Raw genomic sequence first — 24,525 nt, 5'->3', positions numbered from 1 at the left:
CCACACGTGTGGAGACCACTTACGCACGTGCGAACTACTTCTTTTAGCTCATGTTGTGGTCCATGGATGTTGGTCGAGCGTGTGAGGGTAAGCTTCACGTGACCTACTAAGAGAGAGAGAGAGAGAGAGATGGGCGGTCAACTACAATCTGGTTTACAGTTGGGGGAGAAAATCTTATAAAAAATGATAAAAAATACTAAAAATTCATTAGAGTGCAAAGAAAGGAGTCGGCATGGAAGCAGCGACCCGGAACCAGTAAACCATATATATATATATATATATATATATATATATATATATATATATATATATATATATATAGAGAGAGAGAGAGAGAGAGAGAGAGAGAAAAAGAGAGATTATGATCTTATATTATTATGCTGAAATTGAAACAAGAAACGATAAAAAATCAAATGTATAAATTAACGGTGACATGGTTACCTAAGTCTATGATAATGATGGACCCCACTCTATTTTCTTAGCCATACATGGTAAACAAAACCCTAGGGTCGGTTAAGCGTGACTGTCGACCTCTCACGTGCCAAACTTAATCTCCAAGCGTGTCAACCTGCTATCAGACCTACAACCATAAAAATAGTAAAAAATACAAATAAATACGAGAGCATTTAAAGGGGTGTGACACCACAAGCCACCCAACCGTTGACTCCAACAATTTTAAAAAATGACGGTCATGGGGTTTAAGTTTATAAATGACGAACTGCCCTCCAATTAGGGTATTTTGATTATTCGAGTGACAGAAAATTTTACTTGATTAAGTTAATAAAAAAAAGTCAAACAGAATTAACTTTGATTTAATATGAGAGGAATTTTCATTAATGCTTGTGGATTTGGGGAACATACCTTTTCAAACCTCAATCCTTTTAAACTATCACTAGGTTCCATTGGAGAAATCCTTGTTCAGAAAAAAGAAGATCGATGATGCTTTTGGGGAAGAACTAAAAACAATTGCTATTAAAAGTGTTATTTTCAAGTGGAGATAAGTATTCTTTTTGCCGTGGAGATATCGAAATAGGGCTATTGTTAATGCAATTCGGTTTCACTCATCCCTTATGTCATCCTCTATCTTCTTACCCCTCTTAAACCTTATAATGCAAGTTGTTTTGATCAAACCTGACCCTATAAACAAATTCACCACGGTAGATTTAATAAGAATCCACCCTTCAATCGTAATTTTTCAAGGGTACTTAATCAGTATGAGCTAGGAATGATCAAACTCCAAGTTTTTTTTGTAAGTTATAATATTATGATTTAGAACAATGAGTTACTAGCAATAGTGTCCTCCTCTTCATGGTTGCTCATTTCTTTGACATGAGTAAAACAGTAAAAAGTACTCGCTGGTTAAGGTGGCTGATTATGGTATATTAAAAACCATAGGACTAGACAGTGATATCAACAAATGCTAAGGGCACTCGTGATATTTTTTACCCCAATAAAAAAAGACAAAAGCCATGGCCAGGAGAAAGGGGGTATGTCTGTCATAGATGAAAATCTTTCTGAAGCTTTTATTTTTATTTTTATTTTTATTTTTTAGCCCTTTTAGATATATCATCATGGGGGAAGAGACGTTATTACAGGCTACAAGTGAGGGGGTATATGTCATTTAGGTGAGCATGCTTGAATTATCATTTTGGTTTTATTATGGTGAGTGGGTTGTGAGGGAAGAAAGAGAACGGCGACCTTTTCCTGCGGTGTCTGTTGATCAAGTCTCGACTCTTTATTTTTCTTTTCGTTTGCTCTTTCATCATTTTCAGAAGGAGATGGTCTATTTCCTCTGCAAGGAGAGAGAGAGAGACACACACACATAGTTTAGATCAATAGGTTAGATAGAGAGAGAGAGGGTGGCCTGGAACCAAAGGAAGAGAGCAAAGAGAGAATAAAAAAGAAAGGAAAAAAAATAAAGCTACTCGTCAGAGAGACAACGATGGATGTGTTTTATGGCTCCTGGACGGCCCCCTGCAACTCTTCATGAGGTAACATCCCCCTCCACCCTACTGAGAGAAAACGATGCTAGCCCCATCGTGTATTTGTTTCCTGACACACTTGATGAAAACCAAGTATGGGCTCTCTCTTACCCTCTCTAACACCAATCTCCCATTCTTCCCTTGTTTGTTTGCCAGGCAAACTCTTGCCAGATGATATGGTGGTACTAAATCCACTACTACAATCACCACCACCACCACCGTCTTCTCGAAGCCGTCCACAAAGGAGAGACGAAGAAGGAGAAGGAGCAGCAGCATCAAGCAAAAAACAGTGGAGAGTAGAGTGTTAAAAAAAGTGCACTATTCTATGTCCGAGAGCTTGCAAGAAGGATGCTTCGGATTCACAGATGCGTTTGGGAGGCCAAGAGTCCAGAGCCATCAACAACCCCAAGTCCAAACACCCCACATAGCTCAGCAACTCCGCCGTGATAAATTGAGGTTCTTTCCCGGGTCGTCCAGCCTCGACAACATCCTGGAAGATCACCACCACCACCACCATCAGCAGCAGCAAGATCCCCACATCCAAAGCTACGAGAGCACAAGCATGATGCTCTCCGAAATGTTCAACCTCCAACAAGGAGCGGATCTGCTTGGGATCCCATCCCATCTCCATGGGAAGCATGGAAATCTTGTGAATTGGAGGAGTCACAACAATAACAACAGCAACAGCATCACCAATGATTGGTACAGCGCTAGTAGGCAAGGGGTCTTGAACCCACACCTTCACCCTCACTTGGCCTCTTTGGTAGTATCAAAGGAAAGTGGCAGCAATAATAACCACACTAGCCATGATGATGATCATGATAATATCAATAATAATGACAGCAATACCAATAACCATGGCAACAATAGCAATAGGCAAGAGAATAATAGCGGTAATAATATGGGGCATCATCAGATTTCCAGCATCAATGCAGATGCAGCAGCCATGCAGCTGTTTCTGATGAACCCGGAGCCGGAGCAGCCTTCAGCACCATTACACATGCTGCTCCACACCCCATCGCCGGACGCCCATCAACTCCAGCAACTGCACCCAAATTTCTCGCCGTCGACTGTCTTCCCGCCCACTGCCAACAATGTGATTCCGGCCGCTGTGCAGCTACAGCAGTTGAATTGGGGATCCGCCGCCAGCAGTGGGGGGAAGTTGGGGAATTGGGGAGGAGGAGCAGGAGGGAAGATAGCAGAGAATCAGGGGCTTTCGCTATCTCTATCATCTTTGCAGCACCTCGAAGCGGCCATGCAAGGAGGCGAAACAACCTCGGCAGCGGTGGCTGGAGGGAAGGGGGAGGAATTGAGAATGGATGGTGTTGTTTACTACCCTCCTGCTCACCAAAGTGGGTTATATGCCCTCAAGGGTGGTATTGTGACCAATGGTGTTGTTGGTGCTAGTGGTAGTGGTACTAGTGTGCCGGGCTTGCAGGCTCTCCAGGTTCACCTGGGCACGAGCCCATTGGCCTCGGTCTCCATCCATTCATCTATGATCCTAAGAAACTCAAAGTATCTAAGAGCCGCACAAGATCTGTTGGAAGAGTTTTGTAGTGTGGGGAGGGGGCAGATGAAGAGTAGAAGGCAAGGGAAGCAAGAGAATTCTAAATGGACATCTACCAACATGGGGGACTCCAACCCTTCCTCATCTCAACTCCCACTATCTTCTTCTGATAGATTTGAGCACCAAAGAAAGAAGACCAAACTCCTTGCAATGCTAGATGAGGTCAATCTCTCTCTCTCTCTCTCTCTCTCTCTCTCTCTCTCTATATATATATATATATATATATATATATATATATATATATATATATATATATATATATATATCATTGGTGGCACAGACTTTGTTGCCGGATTCCGGCGGCCGGACTAATTGGGGGTGATGGGACTTGGTGGGTAATGCGGTAAACTTCTTTTTTTACTATTTTGGGGGACTGGTTGTACTTGGGATATTGAGGTGTAGGGTTTAATGTAGGTCCAATGAGAAACGACGGCCCTTGATTGGGAAAAAAACTAAAAATATGAGTGTTGTTAGGATCAGAAGAGGCACAAAGGTTGCTATTTCGAGAAATTTCATAGGCCTGCAGAACGAAGCGATCTGATTTTACATCACAGGGTTGACCTCTTGTAGGAAAAAAATAAATAAAAACAAATGTTCGTGATTATTCCTCCCCACTCAATCATTCCTTCTTCAATCTCTAGAATACTTCTTTGCTTCTATATTTGGTCTTGTTTGTTACTTGGGCAAACTTTTTCCTATTCTATGCCTTCTGCCTTTCCATAATGCTCCCAAAGAAACTGAAAAATGAGGGTTGGTTGTTAAGCCTGCAAAAGATCATGCAAATAGTGCTACATACGTTTTTTTTTTCATTTTCTTTTATTACTTCTTTAAAAACCTTTGGACTGTGATTTATTTTCATTTAAATAAAAAATACAAAAACTCACTTCATTTTCTTCTTCTTCTTCTTCTTGATATAACACAATGATTTTTAAGACTTCTTCCTTTCTGGGTTTTCAAAATTTTAAATTTTGTTGTTGGATCCTCATATGGTTAGATGCTTCTCATTATCGTCAATTTAAAGTAAGGGTGTGATGTAGGCTCTTTAGTCATTGTCGGCTGTGCAGATTAGATACAAGATGGTGTCCCTTTTTTCTTTTTTATTTAAACTTTGAAAGAAGAATGGCATTCAATCATTGTTTATACATTGTTTATTATATTTTGAAAATTTTCTTCTTCTGATTTTGTTGATGTGGTGTAACCGCACTACCTTTTTTTTTACTAAAATAAGTGCACTACTTGTAAAAACCATTATCTTTCTTTTTGTCCTGTAGAGACATTACGTGTGTAGCTTTTTATTCATCTTTTTCTCTCTTTTTTGAGTTTTTTTTCTGTTTTTATTCATCTTCTTGCTGATTAGTGGTTTGTGATGTCGGTTTCAGGTGGATAGAAGATACAACCATTACTGCGAGCAGATGCAGCAGGTGGTGACCTCATTCGACTCGGTGTTGGGGATCGGCGCAGCATTGCCGTATACATCCCTAGCTCAGAAGGCCATGTCTAGGCACTTCAGATGCTTGAGGGATGCAATAGCCGGCCAGCTGAAGATAACAAGTGAGCTTCTTGGAGAGAAGGATGTGGGAGGGTCTACAGGAATCACTAAAGGAGAGACACCAAGGCTTCGTCTTCTAGAGCAAAGCCTGAGGCAACAGAGAGCCTTCCACCAGATTGGTATGATGGAGCAGGAGGCATGGCGCCCTCAGAGAGGACTTCCAGAGCGTTCTGTTAACTTTCTTAGAGCCTGGCTCTTCGAGCACTTCCTTCATCCGTATGTTCTCCCTCTTCCCTCTTCACGATTCTTTTAGCGAGTCACTGTTCTTGTAGAGAGAGATTCACAATTCTTTTAGAGGGAGATATACACAATTCTTTTAGAGAGAGAGAGTACCATGAAATGTCCTGTTACTTCTGTGCTGCCTTTCTTTTTCTCAGATGGATGATGTTTATGTCTCACGTATAAATAGAAAACCCATGTTATTTCAAACCGAAATTGGCACACAGATGCTGAAATTTTGAAACATTGAACGTCACCACTGCTTTTGTCATGATTGATTCAATTCAAAAGACCCTCCCTTTTACTTTTAGGAGGATAACAACAATAACTATTGCAATATTATATTACCGTAATAGCAGTAATTGTTGTTGTAGTAGTAGTAGTAGGCTAGTAGCATCAGTGGTAATTATGATAAACCGCAGTAGTAATAATGATAAAGCGTGTTTTTCTTCTTCTTTTAGTTTTGGAAAAGTGAGAAAAAAAAAGATTTATGATTGCTGCAGCATTTCATCAATGTCATTAGTCCAAGTAGGATCGATCAATCATTCTCAAAGCTCAGACCCATATGTATTCTTTTTCACGTTCAGCCTGACGATCATCTTTCTCTTATTTCCAGGTACCCGAGTGACGCCGATAAGCATTTGCTGGCTCGACAGACCGGCCTATCCAGAAACCAGGTTCGTCATCTCTGAGAAAAAAAGTGGAAAAAAATGGTCAACTGACACTTTTGAACCAGGAAGAGGGGTTAAAAAGAGAAGGGTGAAAAAGATGACAAAAGTGTCTTGTTTTTCCTTCACCCCTGGGTTTTTTCTTGGGACTGCAGTAAGTATGAGAGATTCACTCGGAGATGGTTCTGCTGCATTATAATATTTGTTTCACCCCGTTTCAACTCCAACTGTGGTATATCATAATTCATTGTCAGCATCATGCTAACACCAAACCAAAAGATTGTCTCTTCTATTCTAGCAAGTGACTTTTTAATGGGTACAAGAGCCCATTTTTCTGTAGGGTTGCTGCTAGGGCTGCTTGTGTTTCATCATACCTACACCTATAATAACAACAAATATAATTAGCTTTTTTTACTCACATTTCCTTGGTGGGTTCTTGTTAAAATATATTACATGAATAGATAACACAGCCCCCAATAAACAAACTTACTGATCGCATCTTCATCAAACCACTACAAAAAAAAATCTTTTCTTTTTGCGGGTATTGTTCCAAAAGCAAGAACAAGTCGCAAACTGAAATGGGTATGCGAGATTTTCCATGTAACCTCACTCTTGTCATTTTTACAGCCTATTCTTTTCCCTTTTTCTTCTTTTTTTTTTGGGGGGGGCGGGGGGCCGCGGGGTAGTAGAAGCAATACACTCAAATGGGTATGCAAGATATTGCGAGTAGGCTCATGCTTGTCGCTGTTACAGGTCTCCAATTGGTTCATTAATGCCAGGGTCCGGTTGTGGAAACCCATGGTAGAAGAAATGTACCAAGAAGAAGCCAAAGAGGTAGCAGGTGCTGCATCTGCCACGGGATCAGCAGGAGCTGCAGAGGGCGCAGCGGCGTCAGGCGGCAAAAGATGCAATGTTAACACGGCAGAAAAGGATGAGACGTCCAACCCTGCAGAGACCGCAATCAATAAACACCCCAATTTGGCAGCAACCTTTGTCAGCAGCAGCATCAACCGCAACAACCCCTCCGGCCAAACCGACGCCGGAAAAGATGCCAGAAACCTCCTCCTCGACGGCTCCCCACCACCACCACTACATTCTACACCTCCGCTCTCCGGCGACTCCGACTCCTTCGACTTCTCGGACCGGGTGGCGGTGGGCTCCGAGTCCGGTCTAGCCCTGCCCGTGGGATACGGCGGCAGTGGGCTGTACCACGGCCGGGATCTGACCCACATTTCGCTGACGCTCGGCCTCCGGCATGCCGGCGGCTTGCCTGAGCAGAGCCGGTTCACCGTGGGCCCGGGGGTTCAAAACCGGAGAGACCCAACTCCTCCGGGACTTCGCCGGTTAGCTAGCTAGCTTGGCCGCAGCTGGAACAGTGCAAGAACTTTCTGGTGACCTGAATCGAACCGGAGTCCGGTGTGGATGGGAGGAACCGGTAGCCAGGTCCATCAGGTACGGTCTCCATATACGTATATATGTGCGTGTGATGTATGATGAAATTCGCTATTGAAATTTTATCGTGTCGGAAAGACATGATTGAAATACGTAGAATTGTAACTTCTTCTGTAACTTCTTTTAAACTTTGTTTTCAAAGTGTAGGGATGTATAATAGTAGATTGCTAGAACCCGTCATCATTATCATCTATATATATAAACACGTCCGATTTGCGTCGGACAACCTACCTGTTTGATGATCATGCGTTTTATTATTAAGATAACTAAGCAAAATCAAGAGATTTAGTGAAAAGAGTGGTGGAATGGGATTTGGTGAATGGTATCGTGTACTTGAAGTGCATGATCGATTGAACGTTTTCATGGTTGCCGTTATTGCAGGTTATGCATGTATTAAGTGAGTAAATGAAGTTTTGTTTCACCTATCTAGTTGCTACACGAACAGTAACTTACAGAATGTGATATCATAAAATGTTGGCTTTTGCTTGATCCTCACGGGCTTTTGTTCAACAATTTTGTCTGGCCATACAGCATGTCCAAATCTCCATTTTTGTGTTTTGGAAATGGCTATGTATGCAGAAATTTTGTCAATTTAATAGTCCCATGTCTTATCAACAGTCTGCTGTTGATATATACAATATCAGTTCCTTGGGAGTCACTTGCACGAATTTCCTCTTATTCAAGTTTTTTTTTGGGTGGGTGGGAATTCCCAACCCCACAAAAGCAATTCATGGAAATATTTGAGATATTATTTTGCCACGAAAAATTCCTAAACTTCTTTGGGATATGAAACAGTGAGAGCAGGACTTAAAATGCTTTCAAGTTGCAGTTTTGGAGTTGTTCTTTTTTTTTTTTGAGGGAAGACTTTATGCTCTTAATTATTATTTGGGTCAAATTTGTGACAGAAACGGGAAAGAACCAAATGATTATCAGATGGACATTTTCTATGCAACTGATTTGACATTGTAATTGGCTATATATATATATAGGTTTAAATCTTTGGGATGCCTTTATTTGAATGATTTCAAAAGGCCAAGAAGATGTGATAAGGTTCACATCCATGTCTCGTTCAAAGACATCTCACATTAATCAATTTATTTTATAAGATTAATTAAACAACTTTGACAAGTCGCAATTAGGAAAAAAAGTAAAACGAGAAAATGTATGTTCAAAACTAATATGATTTCAGCCTCTTTCTTGTAGACCGGGGAGTCAATGGCAATTAGGTTTTCGGAATCGTGGTAGATCGCCTTTTCTTTTCGGAGAGACGAAATCTTTGAATCGAAGTTGTAATTCGATTATCGAATGAGATGATGAGTAATAATGGAAGCCATGATTGAAGAAATATTAAGTTCGCACTCAAGGGTGAACTTGATGGGTTTTCATCATTTAACTGCTGCTTCGCTTCGAGTTGTATTTTCTTATGTTCAAATGAAAACAATTCATAGAACTAATAGTTATGGAACAAGCAAATAAACTAGAGAGGGTGTACTTAAAAAAAAAAAATCAGAAATTTCTATTGGCTGATTAAGGAAGGAACCTCGAAAAGCTTGGTGAACTGGCAAACGGTCTCGCTACCCACGAATATTGGTGGAGTCCGGATCCCCGGTCCAAAGGAAGCAAAGGTTTTGATTTTAACCTCCATCCCCGGTCCAAATGAGGTGAGGCGGGGCGGGGCGGGGGCCCATTTCCCCCTGGTCTACTGCCATCCATAGATTCAAAACACTATATGGAAAAATGGTTCGGGATTTTGGAAACAGCTTGTTTCTATTTTACAGTTTTTTATGGCATGCATTAGGGTGAATTTTGGGGATGGAGGATCCACAAGTTTCTGGTGTCATGTTTGGTTGGGCGAACAGACAGTGAGAGAATGCTTTACCAACCTTTTTGGTTTGGTGTGGTGGCCAGAACAAATCGTTCGGTTGCCACGATGTGGACCCAAGATGGGGTTGGTGCTTGAATTTTCGAAGAACTCCCTCTCACTTGAGGAACTTGGTGAGCCAGTCTTTTTACCCACTCGCCTCCCAATATTGTTTTGCAGGATCGAGGGTTGATTCAGATTTGCAATGGATTGATCTCCTTAAGTTTGCTGTCAGTGAAGATGAAGAAACCTCTTTAACATGTTTTATTTTTCTGTCAATTGTACCTATTTGCCTTAGGGTGACACCTCGTCCCTATGTATGAGATGAAATGATTATTATAATGCCAATGAATTCAATGTTTTCCTCCAAGGAAAAGAGAGAGAGAGTTGTATTAAACAAGGTTCATATCACGTATGGCCCCATCGAAAATAACGAGTGTGGATCAGGTCAGAGTGCTGCTGTCGTTCATCCATGGGTTGAAAGGCATCCAAAACACCATGATTGGACTCAGCATCTCTTAGAGTAGTCTCACCTGTTTTTTGAACCGTTGATGCCTTAAATGAACGGCATCTAGAATCTGCAAGATGAACAACTGAAAACATAATTCAGCCATAGTATTGTGGATGCCATTGATTGCAAGGATGAACGACATCATAGCGACCTGTAATGGGTCAGAGGTCTCTCTGACCTGATATGCGCACACGAAAGTAATGTGGCAACTATTCAAAGTAATAGTAAGGGTCGTAAGCCTTTGTCATTATCCACTAACCTTGGATGTCGAGAAAATAATTTTATTTCTTATTTTTTTGAGGGAAAGAATTTTTTTATTAATAGTAAATAGATAATACAATCTTAGGTTAAGGAGGACTCAACCAATAAAGCTTGAAAAGAAGAGGAATCACCTCAAGACAGATGTTGTAACCGGTTTTCATCTTTGGATCCTAACTAGGTGGAAGATAGGTGGAAGATGTCTACTAAGAGTAGGTTTGAAAGACTTGTGGGAGGCTTATGGTAGACAACCATTCTAATGTCGTTACTTCCAAATTCTTGAAAAACCAATTGATTAGCCATTATCATTATATATTGTGGTGTTTGGCCACACTTCCCATGAATAGAGCTATGTGAGCTCTTGGGTTTCCTTTTCCACTAAACTTAAGAAATTTTGGAGTATCTTCTGCATCCTCCTCCCAACCTTCAGGTAAAAAGTCTTATAAAAAGTATTTTCTCTTGTCTATATCCATATATCACATTTTGGTAATGAGGTTTCATATCATCTTTCAGGGACTTTATGTTTTTATCTGATTCTGATAATATAGTTTGGATTAGATGAGTTAATAGGGGTTTATGAACTTTTCTTTCTCAACCAAACATTTGAGATTCTCCCCACGAGTTATAGCCTCTCTCATATTAATGTTCCTAAACTTGTTTGGCCTTTTTTTCTGTCTCTGTTGCCTAAACTCATTCATATTCATCCTTCCTCTGAACTCTCCTTATCCTATCCTCTACCTCTTCCAGACACTGTCTCATTTCTGCTAATAAATTTATTTCTTTGGGTAGAGTTTTGACAAGCCGAGTCCAAGGGGCTCGTCTCCTTGTGAATCCTTTTGTTTTTGAACTATCTGTCTCATATTTTGTGGATGGATCCTTTGGAGCATGTCGAGAGTGTGGATGTGAGCTACATTATTAGACCACTGATGTTTTTTCTTCTTTGTAACTATTCTTAGCTAGGTTCATTAGGGATATCAGTTTGGGTCCTCTCTTTGAGTTCTTCATCAAATAAGAGGTTAGGCATCATGTGGGATGGCATCCCATATGTGAGATTTTTTAAAGGCTACCCCTTCAAGAATGGATTGGGATTTGGCTTTTCAAACATGACATTGGGTATTCATGATACCCAAAACAATGGTTCAAACGAAGGCAAAAACAAGTAACATAAGGTTCTAAAAAAGATGGGTACCTAAATCTCCTCGAAAGCCGCCCATGGATATGTGAGGTTTTTTCAGGCTCTATGAATCAAGGTACCACTACAACAAAGCAGTAGATTAGCGACGACCACATTCCGTCGCGAATCCGTCGCTAACATGGTTAGCGACGGATTAGCGACAACGAGGCGACAGTATGCTTACGTCGCGAATATTTCGACGCTAACTGGCGACGGAATAATTCCGTCGCCAGGTCCGTCGCTAATTGCGACGGAATAACGAGCGCTATATTTCGTCGCCAATCCGCTGGTACTAAACGGCGACCACGGCTTGGCGACGGAATAATTCCGTCGCCAGGTCCGTCGCTAATTGCGACGGAATAACGAGCGCTATATTTCGTCGCCAATCCGCTGGTACTAAACGGCGACCACGACTTGGCGACGGATTTAATTTCGTCGCTATGTCGTCGCTAGATTAATATGAATAGCGACGGATGGTTTCGTCGCTAAGCCGTCGCTAGATTAATATGAATAGCGACGGAATCATCCGTCGCTAATCCGTCGCAAACACGAAAAAAAATCAAAAAAAATTTATTTAAAAATTAATTACCGAGAACTGTACAATTTCTATTTCCTGTACAATTTATATTTCCTGTAAATAAAAAACAAACCACACAAAAAAATTCATATAACAAGTATCTATAATAATTAATCGTTCCACCTTAAAATTAAGAAGTTTAATTATTTACAATTCAACAATTACAATTAGGAAAAATAAAAAAAATAGAACTTCTTCAACACAGTCCTCTAATCATCGCCAAGATTTTGTGCGTCTTCTTGTTCATTGTCTTTATCTGTCCCTTCAGCTCCACTACCCTGATTATCGCTAGCAGCCTACACAAGAAAAGAATAGTCAGTATTGATAAACAAAATATAATGAAATAAATTACACACTATATGTGATTCTATCATGTGCTCATGTGTGATCTAAGGCAATAAAAAAACTCTATATGTGATTCTATCATGCTCATATGTGTGCTAAGGCAGTCAAAAAATTGAATATGTGATTATAGCATGTTCATATGTGTTCTAAAGCATCTAAAAAAACTCTATATGTGATTCTACCATGCTCAGATGTGCTTTAAGGCAGGCAAAAAACTATATATGTGATTCGATCATGCTCGTATGTGTGCTAAGGCAGTAAAAAAATTGAATATGTGAATATAGCATGCTCATATGTGCTCTAAGGCAGGCAAAGCCAAAAATTTTATATGTGATTCTATCATAAATGATATATAACATGTTCATATGTGTTCTAAGGCAGTTAAAAAACTCTATATGTTATTATAGCATGCTCATATGTGTGCTAAGGCAGTCAAAAAACAGAATATGTGATTATAATATGCTCATATGTGTTCTTAGGGAGTCAAAAAACTGAATATGTGATTATAGCATGCTCATATGTGTTCTAATGCAATAAAAAAAACTTTATATATGATTCTATCATGCTCATATGTGCTCTAAGGCAGACAAAAAATTAAATATATATATATATATATGTGATTCTATCATGCTCATATGTGTGCTAAGGCAGTCAAAAAATTGAATATGTGATTATAGCATGTTCATATGTGTTCTAAGGCATATAAAAAAACTCTATATGTGATTCTACCATGCTCAGATGTGCTTTAAGGCAGGCAAAAAACTATATATGTGATTCGATCATGCTCGTATGTGTGCTAAGGCAGTAAAAAAATTGAATATGTGAATATAGTATGCTCATATGTGCTCTAAGGCAGGCAAAGCAACTTTATATGTGATTCTATCATGCTCATATGTGTGCTAAGGCAGTAAAAAAATTGAATATGTGATTATAGCATGTTCATATGTGTTCTAAGGCATCTAGAAAAACTCTATATGTGATTCTACCATGCTCAGATGTGCTTTAAGACAGTCAAAAAAACTATATATGTGATTATACCTGAGAGAGACCTGGAATCGAAGATCCCCTATCCTGAACAGCGGCCTTGATCTCATTTCGGAGAAAGGGGGCGACGGTGTATTGGAAGTAGTTATTCAGTGATTCATTAATGATCTCGCGTACATCATCACCGGAAAGAATAGTCGGCTGCTTGGAGCTTATGTCGGCGCAAGAAGTCGGTGAGCCGTAACTGGAAGAACCAATAACTGGTGAAGTGTTCATATTACTCCCAAACCCGAACACGCGACCTTTTTTGGGTTCACCTGCTGCAGTCACCCATGCTGTAGGATCAAATGATGGATGCTGAGTAGCGTCTTCGCCATATCGCTCTACCATCTGTTGCTCATATGCCTCCTACAAAATAATGTTTAAAGTATTCATTAATAATTAAGGATAACATTATGATAACTTGCATATATATTGCAATGATTATTAATAGAATTAATACATACCGTTGTCGTTCTCGCCTTCTCTGATACGAAGACTCCCATGGTCTTCTGTTTATGTGTTTCTACAAACACATCCTTATATGGTACACTATCTCCTTTTTTTGCTTCCTGCGAAGTTAAATGACAAAAGATTTAGTACACAAGTTTGCAACAATACTTATAAAATTAATATTATATATTGATGAGTTACCATTTTCTTTAGGTGGCTCCCAAATGTCTTAGATCCACCTGTGTGTAGATGGGCTTCGGGCATCTTCGATCGATTTTGTGAAGCCTTCGCAGAGCAATTTTTAAATGCATCTCCCGCCCACATATCGCACATTTCATCCCAGTAATCTCTCCTGATAGTAATAGGACCATGGCCCTTCCACAGTAATGGATCATCTACTACGCCAGATACTTTTTTTGCTGCAGTCTTCATAGTGTGCAGCATGTCTGCAAATCGATTGGCAGCCACCTTCTGCCACACCTTCCTTGCATCATTTTCTTCCACCGTAGTTGCAAAGCGATTCGAAGCCTACAAATATTTTCAGAAAGTTAGTAGACATTGCTTAAATAAATTAAAAATGAAACACATTAACTATGAGGAACAACTGTATACCATGAATGAGGACCACAATCTGTCTAACACCTCCTTTGGGTACTCTTTCCATTGAGCAACTGGTCCTGGAAGATGTTGGAGAAGTGAATTCCTAATCTCCCGTACTACTTCTTGTGGCTCAAACCTCGTGCTGCACATGAATTGTTACACAGTAAATATCAATATAAAATATTTAAAAGATATGCAATAATTGAAAACAAAATACTTACGGTCGATTATCGATATACACTATTCGAATTAGTCTTCTTGTGCCAGCCTGAGAAGACCCTGTTTCCTGTGTTGGCTGTTGACTTGTGTGATCAACTGGTGTAGGTGGGTCGTGTACAGGCGCAACATCATCTGTAAAAAAATACATTAGAAATTCTCAGAATGTGCATTTGAACTAATCAAGCATCTAATTAGTTATATGATATACCTATCACAGGAGCCCGTGAAGATAAAGGTTGAGCCTGGCTACTACTGGATGAGCGACCACTATAACCTCCACGAACCATATTCTAACAAATAACATATGTCATACAATACATTCAAATAATTCACATCAAGTATTACAATGCATTCAAGTCATTCACATCAAGCATTGCAATGCATTCAAATAATTCAAATCATTGACATCAAGTATTGCACTAATTCAAATCATTCGTTAATTGCATAAATTATAATACATTCAGATAATTGAAATCATTCACATCAAGTATTACAATGCATTTGAATCATTCGTATCAAGTATTACAATACATTCAAATAAAATTTTTAATCATTCACACCAAGTATTGCAATACAACTCACATCAAGTATTACAATGCATTTAAATAGAGGTTTGTAGTATAAGATTTTGCTCACTAGCTTGAGAATTCTTCCTCGTCACTAGTTTGACTTTCTTCTTCTTCTTCTTCTTCTTCTTCTTCTTCATTGTTTGCCCATCCACTTGGTACATCATTTGGATCACATTCCTCTATGAATGTTTCATCAGCCAATGGAGATATGACATGCATATCATGCGCAACATCGTGACCATAAGCGAAGTCACAGACATCATCTGATTGATAGTAATCACTGTCTTCAGCTAACTCATCTTTCTGTAACTGATCATACTCGGGGTATAGTTTGGATTTCACCTTGCAAACTGCCCACCATTCATTTCTATCTGACTTTTTTATACTCGGATATGAAGTATAATAAACTTGTTGAGCTTGCGAGGCTAATATGAATGGTTCATATGTTCCAAACCTGGATTTATGATTCACCTCCACAATGCCTGAAGCTTTGTCGAGTCTTGTTGCAGTTGGATCAAACCAATGACACTTGAATATCGTAACCCTGTTATTCATGCCTAAGTAAGTCAACTCCATTATTTCCTCTATAACACCATAGTAATCATGTTCATTTTCACCGTAGCTGCTACCCTTGACACACACGCCACTATTTATCGTTGATTTGTTTATACCGTAGTCTTTTGTATGGAATCGATAACCATTTACGATATACCTGTTGTAGCATTGCACAACTTTGGTCGGACCATTTTCTAAATCACATATTCCTTGATCTTTAACATCACCATTGCGAACCTACGCACAAACATAAACAATGATTGTGATCACGATCAATTAAGTAACTTAGTGTTGCTTATAAGTACAAAATTTATGTTAGCTTCTTTACCAACTGTTTCAACCACTCCACAAACTTAGTTTCACGTTCTTTTTGTACTTCTGCATCAGTGAGATGTGAAACTTGGTTTCGCAACTCCAGATCAAATCGTTTGCAAACCACAAATACTTATATTACCGAGTCATGTATCCACATATAGAACATAAAAGGATTTATAATTGAGTTGCATATACATATACTTACTCGATGTATGGGTCGATCGTTGAGCAATTAAAAAGAATATAAATGTGTGCTGCATCTTGCTCTCGATCTGTCAATAGCCTTGATCGACAACTACCAAATGCATGCCCAAGTGGTTGAAATATCGACAGCTTGTCAGCTACAGTTACTTGTTCTCCATCATCGTTACGGGGCGGGCATGTGTAACGTGTTGGAATATGAGGTTCGAAGTACATAGATGAGAAATTTGAAATCTCTTCTAAAGTGTACGCCTCACAAATAGAGCCTTCTACTCTTGCTTTATTACGAACCTTTTTTTTTAGGACGAACATGCATCTGACAAGAATATACATTTCAAATTTTAAATATCTGTCATTAAAGAGACAAATATAAAAAAACATATACCTTTCAAATGGGTACATCCATCGATATTGCACAGGGCCACCAACCCTTAGTTCATATGGCAGATGTATGATCAAATGTTCCATAACATCGAAAAATGCTGGCGGAAATATCTTTTCTAACAGACAAACAGTGGTGATGACAGAGTCCTCGAGATTCTTTACATCTGATACAACGACCTCCGATGCGCACAATGTTCTGAAAAATCCGCTCAACTCAGATAATACCCCCCATATAGGTTTGTCTAACATATCATGGAATGCTAGGGGTATCAATCGTTGCATAAAGATATGACAATCATGGCTCTTCAACCCATATAACTGTCCATCGTCAATCTTCACTGCCCGAGCAATGTTAGAGACATATCCATCTGGAAATCTCAGTTGTCTCAACCATTGACATACATGTTTTATTTGATCAGGTCCGAGCACGTACTTCGCCTTTGGTTTCAGTACTTTGCCATTATACTCTCTGAGTTCCAATTCTGGTCTTTTACATATTAATTTTAAATCCATACGGGCCTTCGGATTATCCTTCGTTTTTCCTTTAATATTCATTACTGTATTGAACACATTATCAAACACATTTTTCTCTACATGCATCACATCCAAATTATGTCGTATCAATAGGGTCGGCCAATACGGTAGTTCCCAAAAAATAGATTTTTTCGTCCAATTGTGATCCTTCCCAAATCCACGGAAGGGTGTAGGACTGCGGGCATCTGTTAATACATCTGAAAAGTATCGCAATCTTCTTAGAATCTCTATGCCAGACAATCTTGAGGATGGACCTTCCGTTTCAGTTGTGCCTGCTGTAAATGCATTCTTTTGACGTCGGAACGGATGATCGCTGGGTAGAAATCGACGATGGCAATCAAACCAGCAAGGGTTCCTTCCATGCCTCAATCTAAAAGCTTTGGAATCCTCCATGCAGTACGGACAAGCCAACCTCCCATGTGTGCTCCAACCAGATAACATACCATATGCAGGGAAGTCACTGATTGTCCATAGAACAACGGCCTTCATGTTGAAATTTTGTTTTTTGTGGGCATCATACGTGGTAACACCGTCATCCCACAGTACTTTTAATTCATCAATCAATGGCCTTAGATATACATCAAGATTTTGGCCAGGTGAGGTCGGACCAGGGATCAACAGAGACAAGAAAAGATTTGGACGTTTCATACACAAGCTTGGTGGAAGGTTGTATGGAGTTACAAATACTGGCCAACATGAGTATGGAGTTGATCTACCCCCAAATGGATTAAATCCATCTGTACATAGACCGAGTCTAACATTTCGCACTTCCATTGCGAAGTTCTGATGAGTACGATCAAAGTGCTTTCAAGCTTCAGCGTCAACAGGATGCGTGATCTTGTTTTCATCGTGTCGACCTTTATTTGCATGCCATCTCATGTGTTTAGCTATCTTTGAAGACATATACAATCACTGCAATCTAGGAGTGATAGAAAAGTAGCGGAGCGACTTGTATGAAACTTCCTTTGATCTCGTGCTACCATTGCCTCTTGTCTTTGGCTTGAACCGAGGATGCCCACATGACGGGCATGATATGTCGTTTTCCTGCTCCTTGAAATACAACATGCAGTGATTTAGACAAGCATCAATCTTTTTGTAACCCATACCTAGAGCGTTGACCATAACTTTCGCACGATAGAAATTTTGTGGCAATTTCTCATCTTTAGGCAACATACTCTTCACAATCATGCACAAACGGTCAAAACATGATTGACTCAAATTATACTCGGACTTCAAATTCATTAGTTGAAGAACTGCAGACAAGATAGTGTGACTCTCACAACCGTTCCAAAGTGGCTCATCAGCATCTTTAAGTAAATCATAAAATCTACTAGCTGCATCGTTTGGTGATTCTTCATCTACGGCAGTTCTTACATCACTAGAACTCATAGCAGAACCCAGTTCTGTTCCTGCAGCATCAAATATCAAATTCGTATATGGATTATCGTGCACCACATTCACCCGTGCATCAAAATCGTTTCTAAATTCTTCTCCATGAAACGTCCAGTTCTGATAATCACTCACAAAACCCTTCCTGTATAGGTGATGTCTAACGTCATGAGGTTCTACAAATCGATTATTCTTACAAATCTTGCATGGACACCTAATCCGACCTGTGGGATCTACCGTACTGACACTCGCCGTTGCAAATTCAATAAAACTATCGACACCATCCATATATTCATGCGATAACTCATTGTCCACTATCCTACGGTACATCCAATCACGGTTTGCAGTCATTCTGTCGTATGATGTTACGAATAGTATCCTAACGAATTAAGAAAAAAATAATCAGAATGCTACGATGAAGAAAATATCAAATTTATCATGCAATATACTATGTCAAACAATAACAAGAATTTTGATGCATGCATTGATAACTTAATATTTTCATGTGCAAATTATTAATGACACGATACAATCATTTGAAGCATGCTTTTATTATAAAATTTCACATGGAAGTCAAAATCAAATTGAAAGTAACTACATGTAAGCATGGATACAATTACATCAAACATTGCAATACATCATAATCATTCATATCAAATAAATGGCAAATATGTACCTGCAGCAAACACACTTCAATATCTCACTAACTACTACCATGCTTAGCATGGACTCCGTACTCCAAAAATAAGAACACTTCCATATTCCTACATTAAAATCATGCTCAGCATGATCTCCGAACTCCAACAAAGCAGTCCTAGATATCAACAACTAAGTGAGTGTGTGAACAATAAAGTGTTGCATTCAATAAATTAAATAACATGTGATACGTTTGCATCACTTACTCACCACGGGTATTTACCCGATTTGCATTGTTTTTGTCATTTACTTACCACAGGTGGCCGAGCACGAGTTGGTTCCGTTGAAAAATCTGCACAAAAACAAAACAAATTAAGTAACAAACTAACTAATCATGAAACAAGATGAAACACTAACTAAAAAAATTAAAACAAATTAAAACAACTCTAACTAATTGAAAGAAGAGAAAAGAAAAATAGTATATATGTTAAGCCAAATCTAACTAGAAGATGCTAATTTAACAAACCAGCTATAACATGTTGAACCAGTCGACTAACATAAAGTCATAGACAATTTCTAATCTGAACTACTTAGCAAAGGAATAGTAAATCAATCAATTAGTTTACTAGATGTGAACTCCGTTTAACCACCACTATCATAAAGAATTCAAATAGCCTTAATCTAACTAACTGATTGTGAGAACATTAAATACCAATCTATCTAAGAAAAATATAATTATAAAAGACTAATAGATTGAAATACTCTAACTAACCAGATTTCAAGAAAACAAATTGAAGTAAAACTAACTACCAGTAGACATTAACAAACTAACAAATTGATAAAAATTTATGAACTACTCTAACTAGAACAAACTAACAAATTGATAAAAATTTATGAAATACTCTAACTAACCACAGTTGATTAAATCTCAACCTAGCCAGTTGATTTCGATTTGAATTTTTTTTTTATAATTTAGTCATTATAGTTGTTGATTAAACTCAAAACAATAAATCTTTTGCTACGATTTTATTAATTTTACAACTGTTGGGTTCAATCACAATAGTCTATTATATTTTAGCAGTGTGGTTCTTCATAACTACAGTCGTTTCAAATTTCAGCAGCTTGAATTGTAGTACCGTTGTTATTCTTTTTATTTCAACAGCAGTAATTGTTTCTAATAATTACGATCTGATTTTAGCACAACATAAAAGTATTAATTTTTTTTATTCAAATCATCAGGAACTTATATTTTTATTTTGAGCCGATGTTTGTAATCCAAATAGTCAATTTTTTATATATATATCAGCAGTTAGACATTCTTTTTAGCAGTTGATTTTATGACAGCATATTTATTATAATTTCCAGTAGTTTGATTCAATCTTTTCACAGCAGTTTGACAAATTGCAAATCAGTAGCTTGATTTATCATAGTTCAGTAGTGGATTTTGATTTCCACAAAAATTTAAGAATAGTTCTACTTTTATCGACATGATTTTCAAATACAATAATTTGTTTTCAATTTGTTAGTTTGAAAGCACGGCAGGGGGTTAAACCCCCTTCCTTTCCGGCAGGGAAGGGGGTTAAACCCCCTACCGGAAAGGCAGATCCGGCATGGGGGGTTGACCCCCTGCCGTGCCTTTACGGCAGGGGGGGTCGACCCCCTGCGTTTCCGGCAGGGGGTCGACCCCCCCTGCCGGAAAACACGACAGGGGGTTAAACCCCCTGCGTTTCCGGCAGGGAAGGGGCGTACAGCGTGAAGAAGAAGAAGAAGAAGAAGAAGAAGAAGAAGAAGAAGATTACCTGCGCGTCGCCGGACGGTGGCGGGAGGTTGACGGGGAGCGGCAGCTGGCGAGCGCCGGCTGGCGAGCGGTAGACGGGGAGCGGCGGCTGGCGGGCGGCGGCGGCCAGACGGTGGCGAGAGCCGACGGGCGGCGGGAGGGAGCAATACAGCGAAACAGGGAAAAGAGAAAGAGGGATGGGATTAGGGATTTACGCGAAATTTAGCGACGGCTTAGCGACGGAATGTTTCCGTCGCTAAACCAAAATACCAAAAAAGCGACGGAATATATTTTGTCGCTACGCCGTCGCTAATTAGCGACGGATTAGCGACGACAGAGTTCCCTCTCTAAATCCATCGCTAAAATGGTGTTCTTGTAATAAAAAGTAGCGACAAAAACATGCAGTCGCTAATCCGTCGCTAAGTAGCGACAGATTAGCGATAAAAGTCGTTTCCTCGCTAATCCGTCGCGAATTAGCGACAGATTCTATCTCTAGCTAATCTGTCACTAAGTAGCGACGGAAAAAATCCGTCGCTAATTAACAATTTTCTTGTAGTGTACCATCTCGGGTCTATCACCTATATACCACATAAGATACTCATGTCTAAATTATTTGGTTTCACGTTACCACCACTGATATACTCAAGCTAATAACTTAAATGTATTGGTAGAGGGATTTAAAGATCCAAATAATGAGACAGGAGATTTTTTAAAAATTCAAATAAAAGAAGGGCTCTAATTCGAGAAGAATCGGGGATAAAATATAAAGAGAACATAATAATTCAAATAAGGACTCAATCGAGATTTAAACTTGCTAGAGGTGATATTTTCATATTTTCTAAGTAACATGATTTTTCTCAAGCAGGTGTCTCTATTAAGGTGATAAGCCTAAACCTAATATTCATGCATACGCTTAATGCAAGTCCTGTATTTGGAATTAAAAAAACTAAATACAAAAACAAAATTAAATCTCTCAAAAAATAAATTAGGCAATCGTACAAATGTAACAATGATAACATTTTTACCGTTTCACAGCGGATGACAAAAACCTACAAAAGACAAAGCCTACAGATAGCAAAAGTCTGTAGACGGCAAAATGTCCTCGAGATAGAAAAGTTTTGCAAATGGGAATATGTAGATGACAGAGTCAATAGACAAGGGTTTGCAGACGGTAAAGTCTATAGACGACAAACTCTGCATATGGCAAAAGTCTCTAGGATGAAAAAGTCTACAGACAACAAAAAGTTACTAGGACGACAAAGGTTTGACGGAAAAAAAAAATTCGTTCCAACCAAAATTGCCTAAATCCCAAAAATTTCATACAAAGGTGTTGGGCTCATTAGAATCCAAAATTTCCTAGCAATGCACTTCTAAACTACAAAGAATCGAAAAACATGACATCCCATCATGATCGCAAAAAATTGTTAATAAAAATTTTATGACAAAAGAAATGCACTCACCTTTATTTTGCAAAATTCATTTCGAAAACCATTTAGAAGATGTAGAGCACCCGTTTCAAGCTTCGGTCATCATTCTCCAAGAGAAGGTGAAGCGGAAGCAAGTTCAATCTTCATAGCTTGAAATTTATTATCTGAAAAATCTGGATATGAACTTTTAACTCTTAATGAAACAATATATGTGATTCAGATCAAGAGAATGTATAATCACGTATACAAGAAATAATATATATATATATATATATATATATATATATATATATATATATATATATATATATATATGTGTGTGTGTGTGTGTGTGTGTGTGTGTGTGTGTGTGTGTGTGTGTGTGTGTGTGTCAAAATAAAAGAATAAATAACTAAAATGATCTAAAACTAACCTTTTTTAGACTCTGGGTTCGTTAGTTTTTTAGGCTCCAAATGACAGGCTTTTTTCGGCCATGGCCCCCTCCTAGGACGTGTATGACAATCCAAGAGCAACTTTCTCTCAGTCCAGTAACACCTTCACGTAGGTATGATAGTTTAGGGATCGAGATGAGAGATGAGTAGAGTGAGGGCAAGGTTGGGGTGTTCATTCTCTCTATGGTTAGCACTTAGACAATGAGCTCTCTCATGGGTCAGGTTCTAGGGGTCAACCCTTATTTATAGATGTCAAGGACATGATATGGGTTGTAAAAATTTTAGGATTCAAATTTAACCCAAATGGATCTGTGTTCATGCACAAGGAAAGAATAAAAGCTATCTCCTTGATAGATTTATGCTGAAAATGTGTGCAAATGGGTTGGGATGGGATAGGAATAAGTCCCATGGCCTATCCCTACATTCAAGATAACAAACCATAAAACTTTTGTCATCCCCAACAACAGACGACAAAATTTTTTATCATGCTATAGTGGACGACAAAACCTTTTTGCCATCCCATAGTGGACGGCAAAAGCTTTTGTCATCTGCAATAGGGGACGACAAAAACTTTTGTTGTCCCACAGCGAACGACAAAACTTTTGCCAGATGGCAGAGCTTGAAAAAATAGAGATTTTGTTTTATTTTAAGTATTTTTAATATTTTGGCAGAATTTTCTTAAAATTTTAAGGATTATGCCTAACTTTTGGGGTTTTCCTAAAACTAGAGTAGAAAATGACTAGTTTTTTTTTTAGACTTTTGCTTGAGAACCTGAGAAAATGTAATATTATCGTTTGGGAATCATAAAAAAATTAGTGCCTACACAAGCAAGGTTGTTAAATGCAATGAGGCGAAGCGAGGCATTGAGCATGTTATGAAGCGAGGCGTAAGCCTCAAGGCGTTGAAGCGTAAGCTTTATGATCAAAATAATAAAATATATAATATTAATAAAATAATGAAAATTTTAAATAAGAACTACTAATTTGCTTTTAGTTATTTTAGTACAAAATCATAAGAAAATAAAATCACAATATAGATTAAACATAGTTTAAGATGTTTAAAGCTATCATAAAACTCAGTTGAACTGAAAATATAGGTTAAACATAGTTGATGTAGTTTAGAGCTACCACATAATAAAGTTGAATTGGAAGTCATCTCACCAACAATTCTTGAGATTGCATGAACAAACCAACTACTCAGGATTCATGCGACAGATCTCACTCCAAACAAATATAAAGAAGGCCAGAAATGTGAAGCTAAACAATAGATGATAAAAAACATAGAAGCATGCTATCTTCAGAAATTCATTCAATGGTTTTTTATTGAAAAATTGATCAATTCTATTCAAGCCCTTACAAATTAAACAAATGCATAAAAAAGGAGGAAGATAAAAAACCAAATGCATAAATATCCAATAAGCTCTACGCTGATCATTCACCATTCTATTCAAATACTTACTAATTGAACTAAAACATCATAATGAAAGTTTTAAAGGACTAGTGCATGAATTTAGAAAAGAGGGAAATGAACATAAAACCATGTTCATTCTATGCTAATAGGAAGACGAAAACAAAATTAACCTCTTCATTGACGAGTTCTGATTCTGATTTGTTCAATGCTAGGGTGACCGAAATCCCTGCAGATTTTGCCTCCACCAAGAACCTTGTAAGCGTGAAGGGCTCCAGCTTGGGCTGAATTATCCAAATTTGACACTGGAGGGTCGATAATCACAGATTTCCTCTCGAATACGTTCTCGATCATCCCTCTCCTATCAACCCAATCAATCCCACCAACCAGAACCTTGTCCCCCACCAAAACCCTTCTCTTAATCTTCTTGAGCACCGCTCGC

At 38.6% G+C, this 24,525-nt stretch overlaps 1 protein-coding gene and 1 long non-coding RNA gene across 2 annotated transcripts; one reads left to right on the top strand and one right to left on the bottom strand.

The window, feature by feature from the left end:
* Window positions 1-1,668: 1,668 nt before the first annotated feature.
* Window positions 1,669-7,681, top strand: LOC149847933 (uncharacterized). Its single transcript, XM_090009469.1, has 5 exons — window positions 1,669-1,991; window positions 2,139-3,711; window positions 4,929-5,314; window positions 5,934-5,994; window positions 6,739-7,681. The coding sequence occupies exons 2-5, from the start codon at window positions 2,308-2,310 to the stop codon at window positions 7,339-7,341; spliced, it is 2,454 nt and encodes an 817-aa protein (XP_089865595.1). The 5' UTR covers window positions 1,669-1,991; window positions 2,139-2,307; the 3' UTR covers window positions 7,342-7,681.
* A 4,239-nt stretch (window positions 7,682-11,920) lies between these two features.
* LOC149847932 (uncharacterized) lies at window positions 11,921-19,395 on the bottom strand. Its single transcript, XR_016432457.1, has 2 exons — window positions 19,356-19,395; window positions 11,921-12,114 (listed from the first exon to the last, which is right to left on the bottom strand). It is a non-coding gene; the product is annotated as an uncharacterized LOC149847932 (long non-coding RNA).
* Window positions 19,396-24,525: the final 5,130 nt, after the last annotated feature.

This window comes from Nuphar pumila, chromosome 1 (assembly GCF_984573655.1).
Source record: "Nuphar pumila chromosome 1, dmNupPumi1.hap1.1, whole genome shotgun sequence".
Taxonomy (NCBI): Eukaryota; Viridiplantae; Streptophyta; class Magnoliopsida; order Nymphaeales; family Nymphaeaceae; genus Nuphar; species Nuphar pumila.
This window is presented reverse-complemented; position numbering and strand designations above follow the sequence as displayed.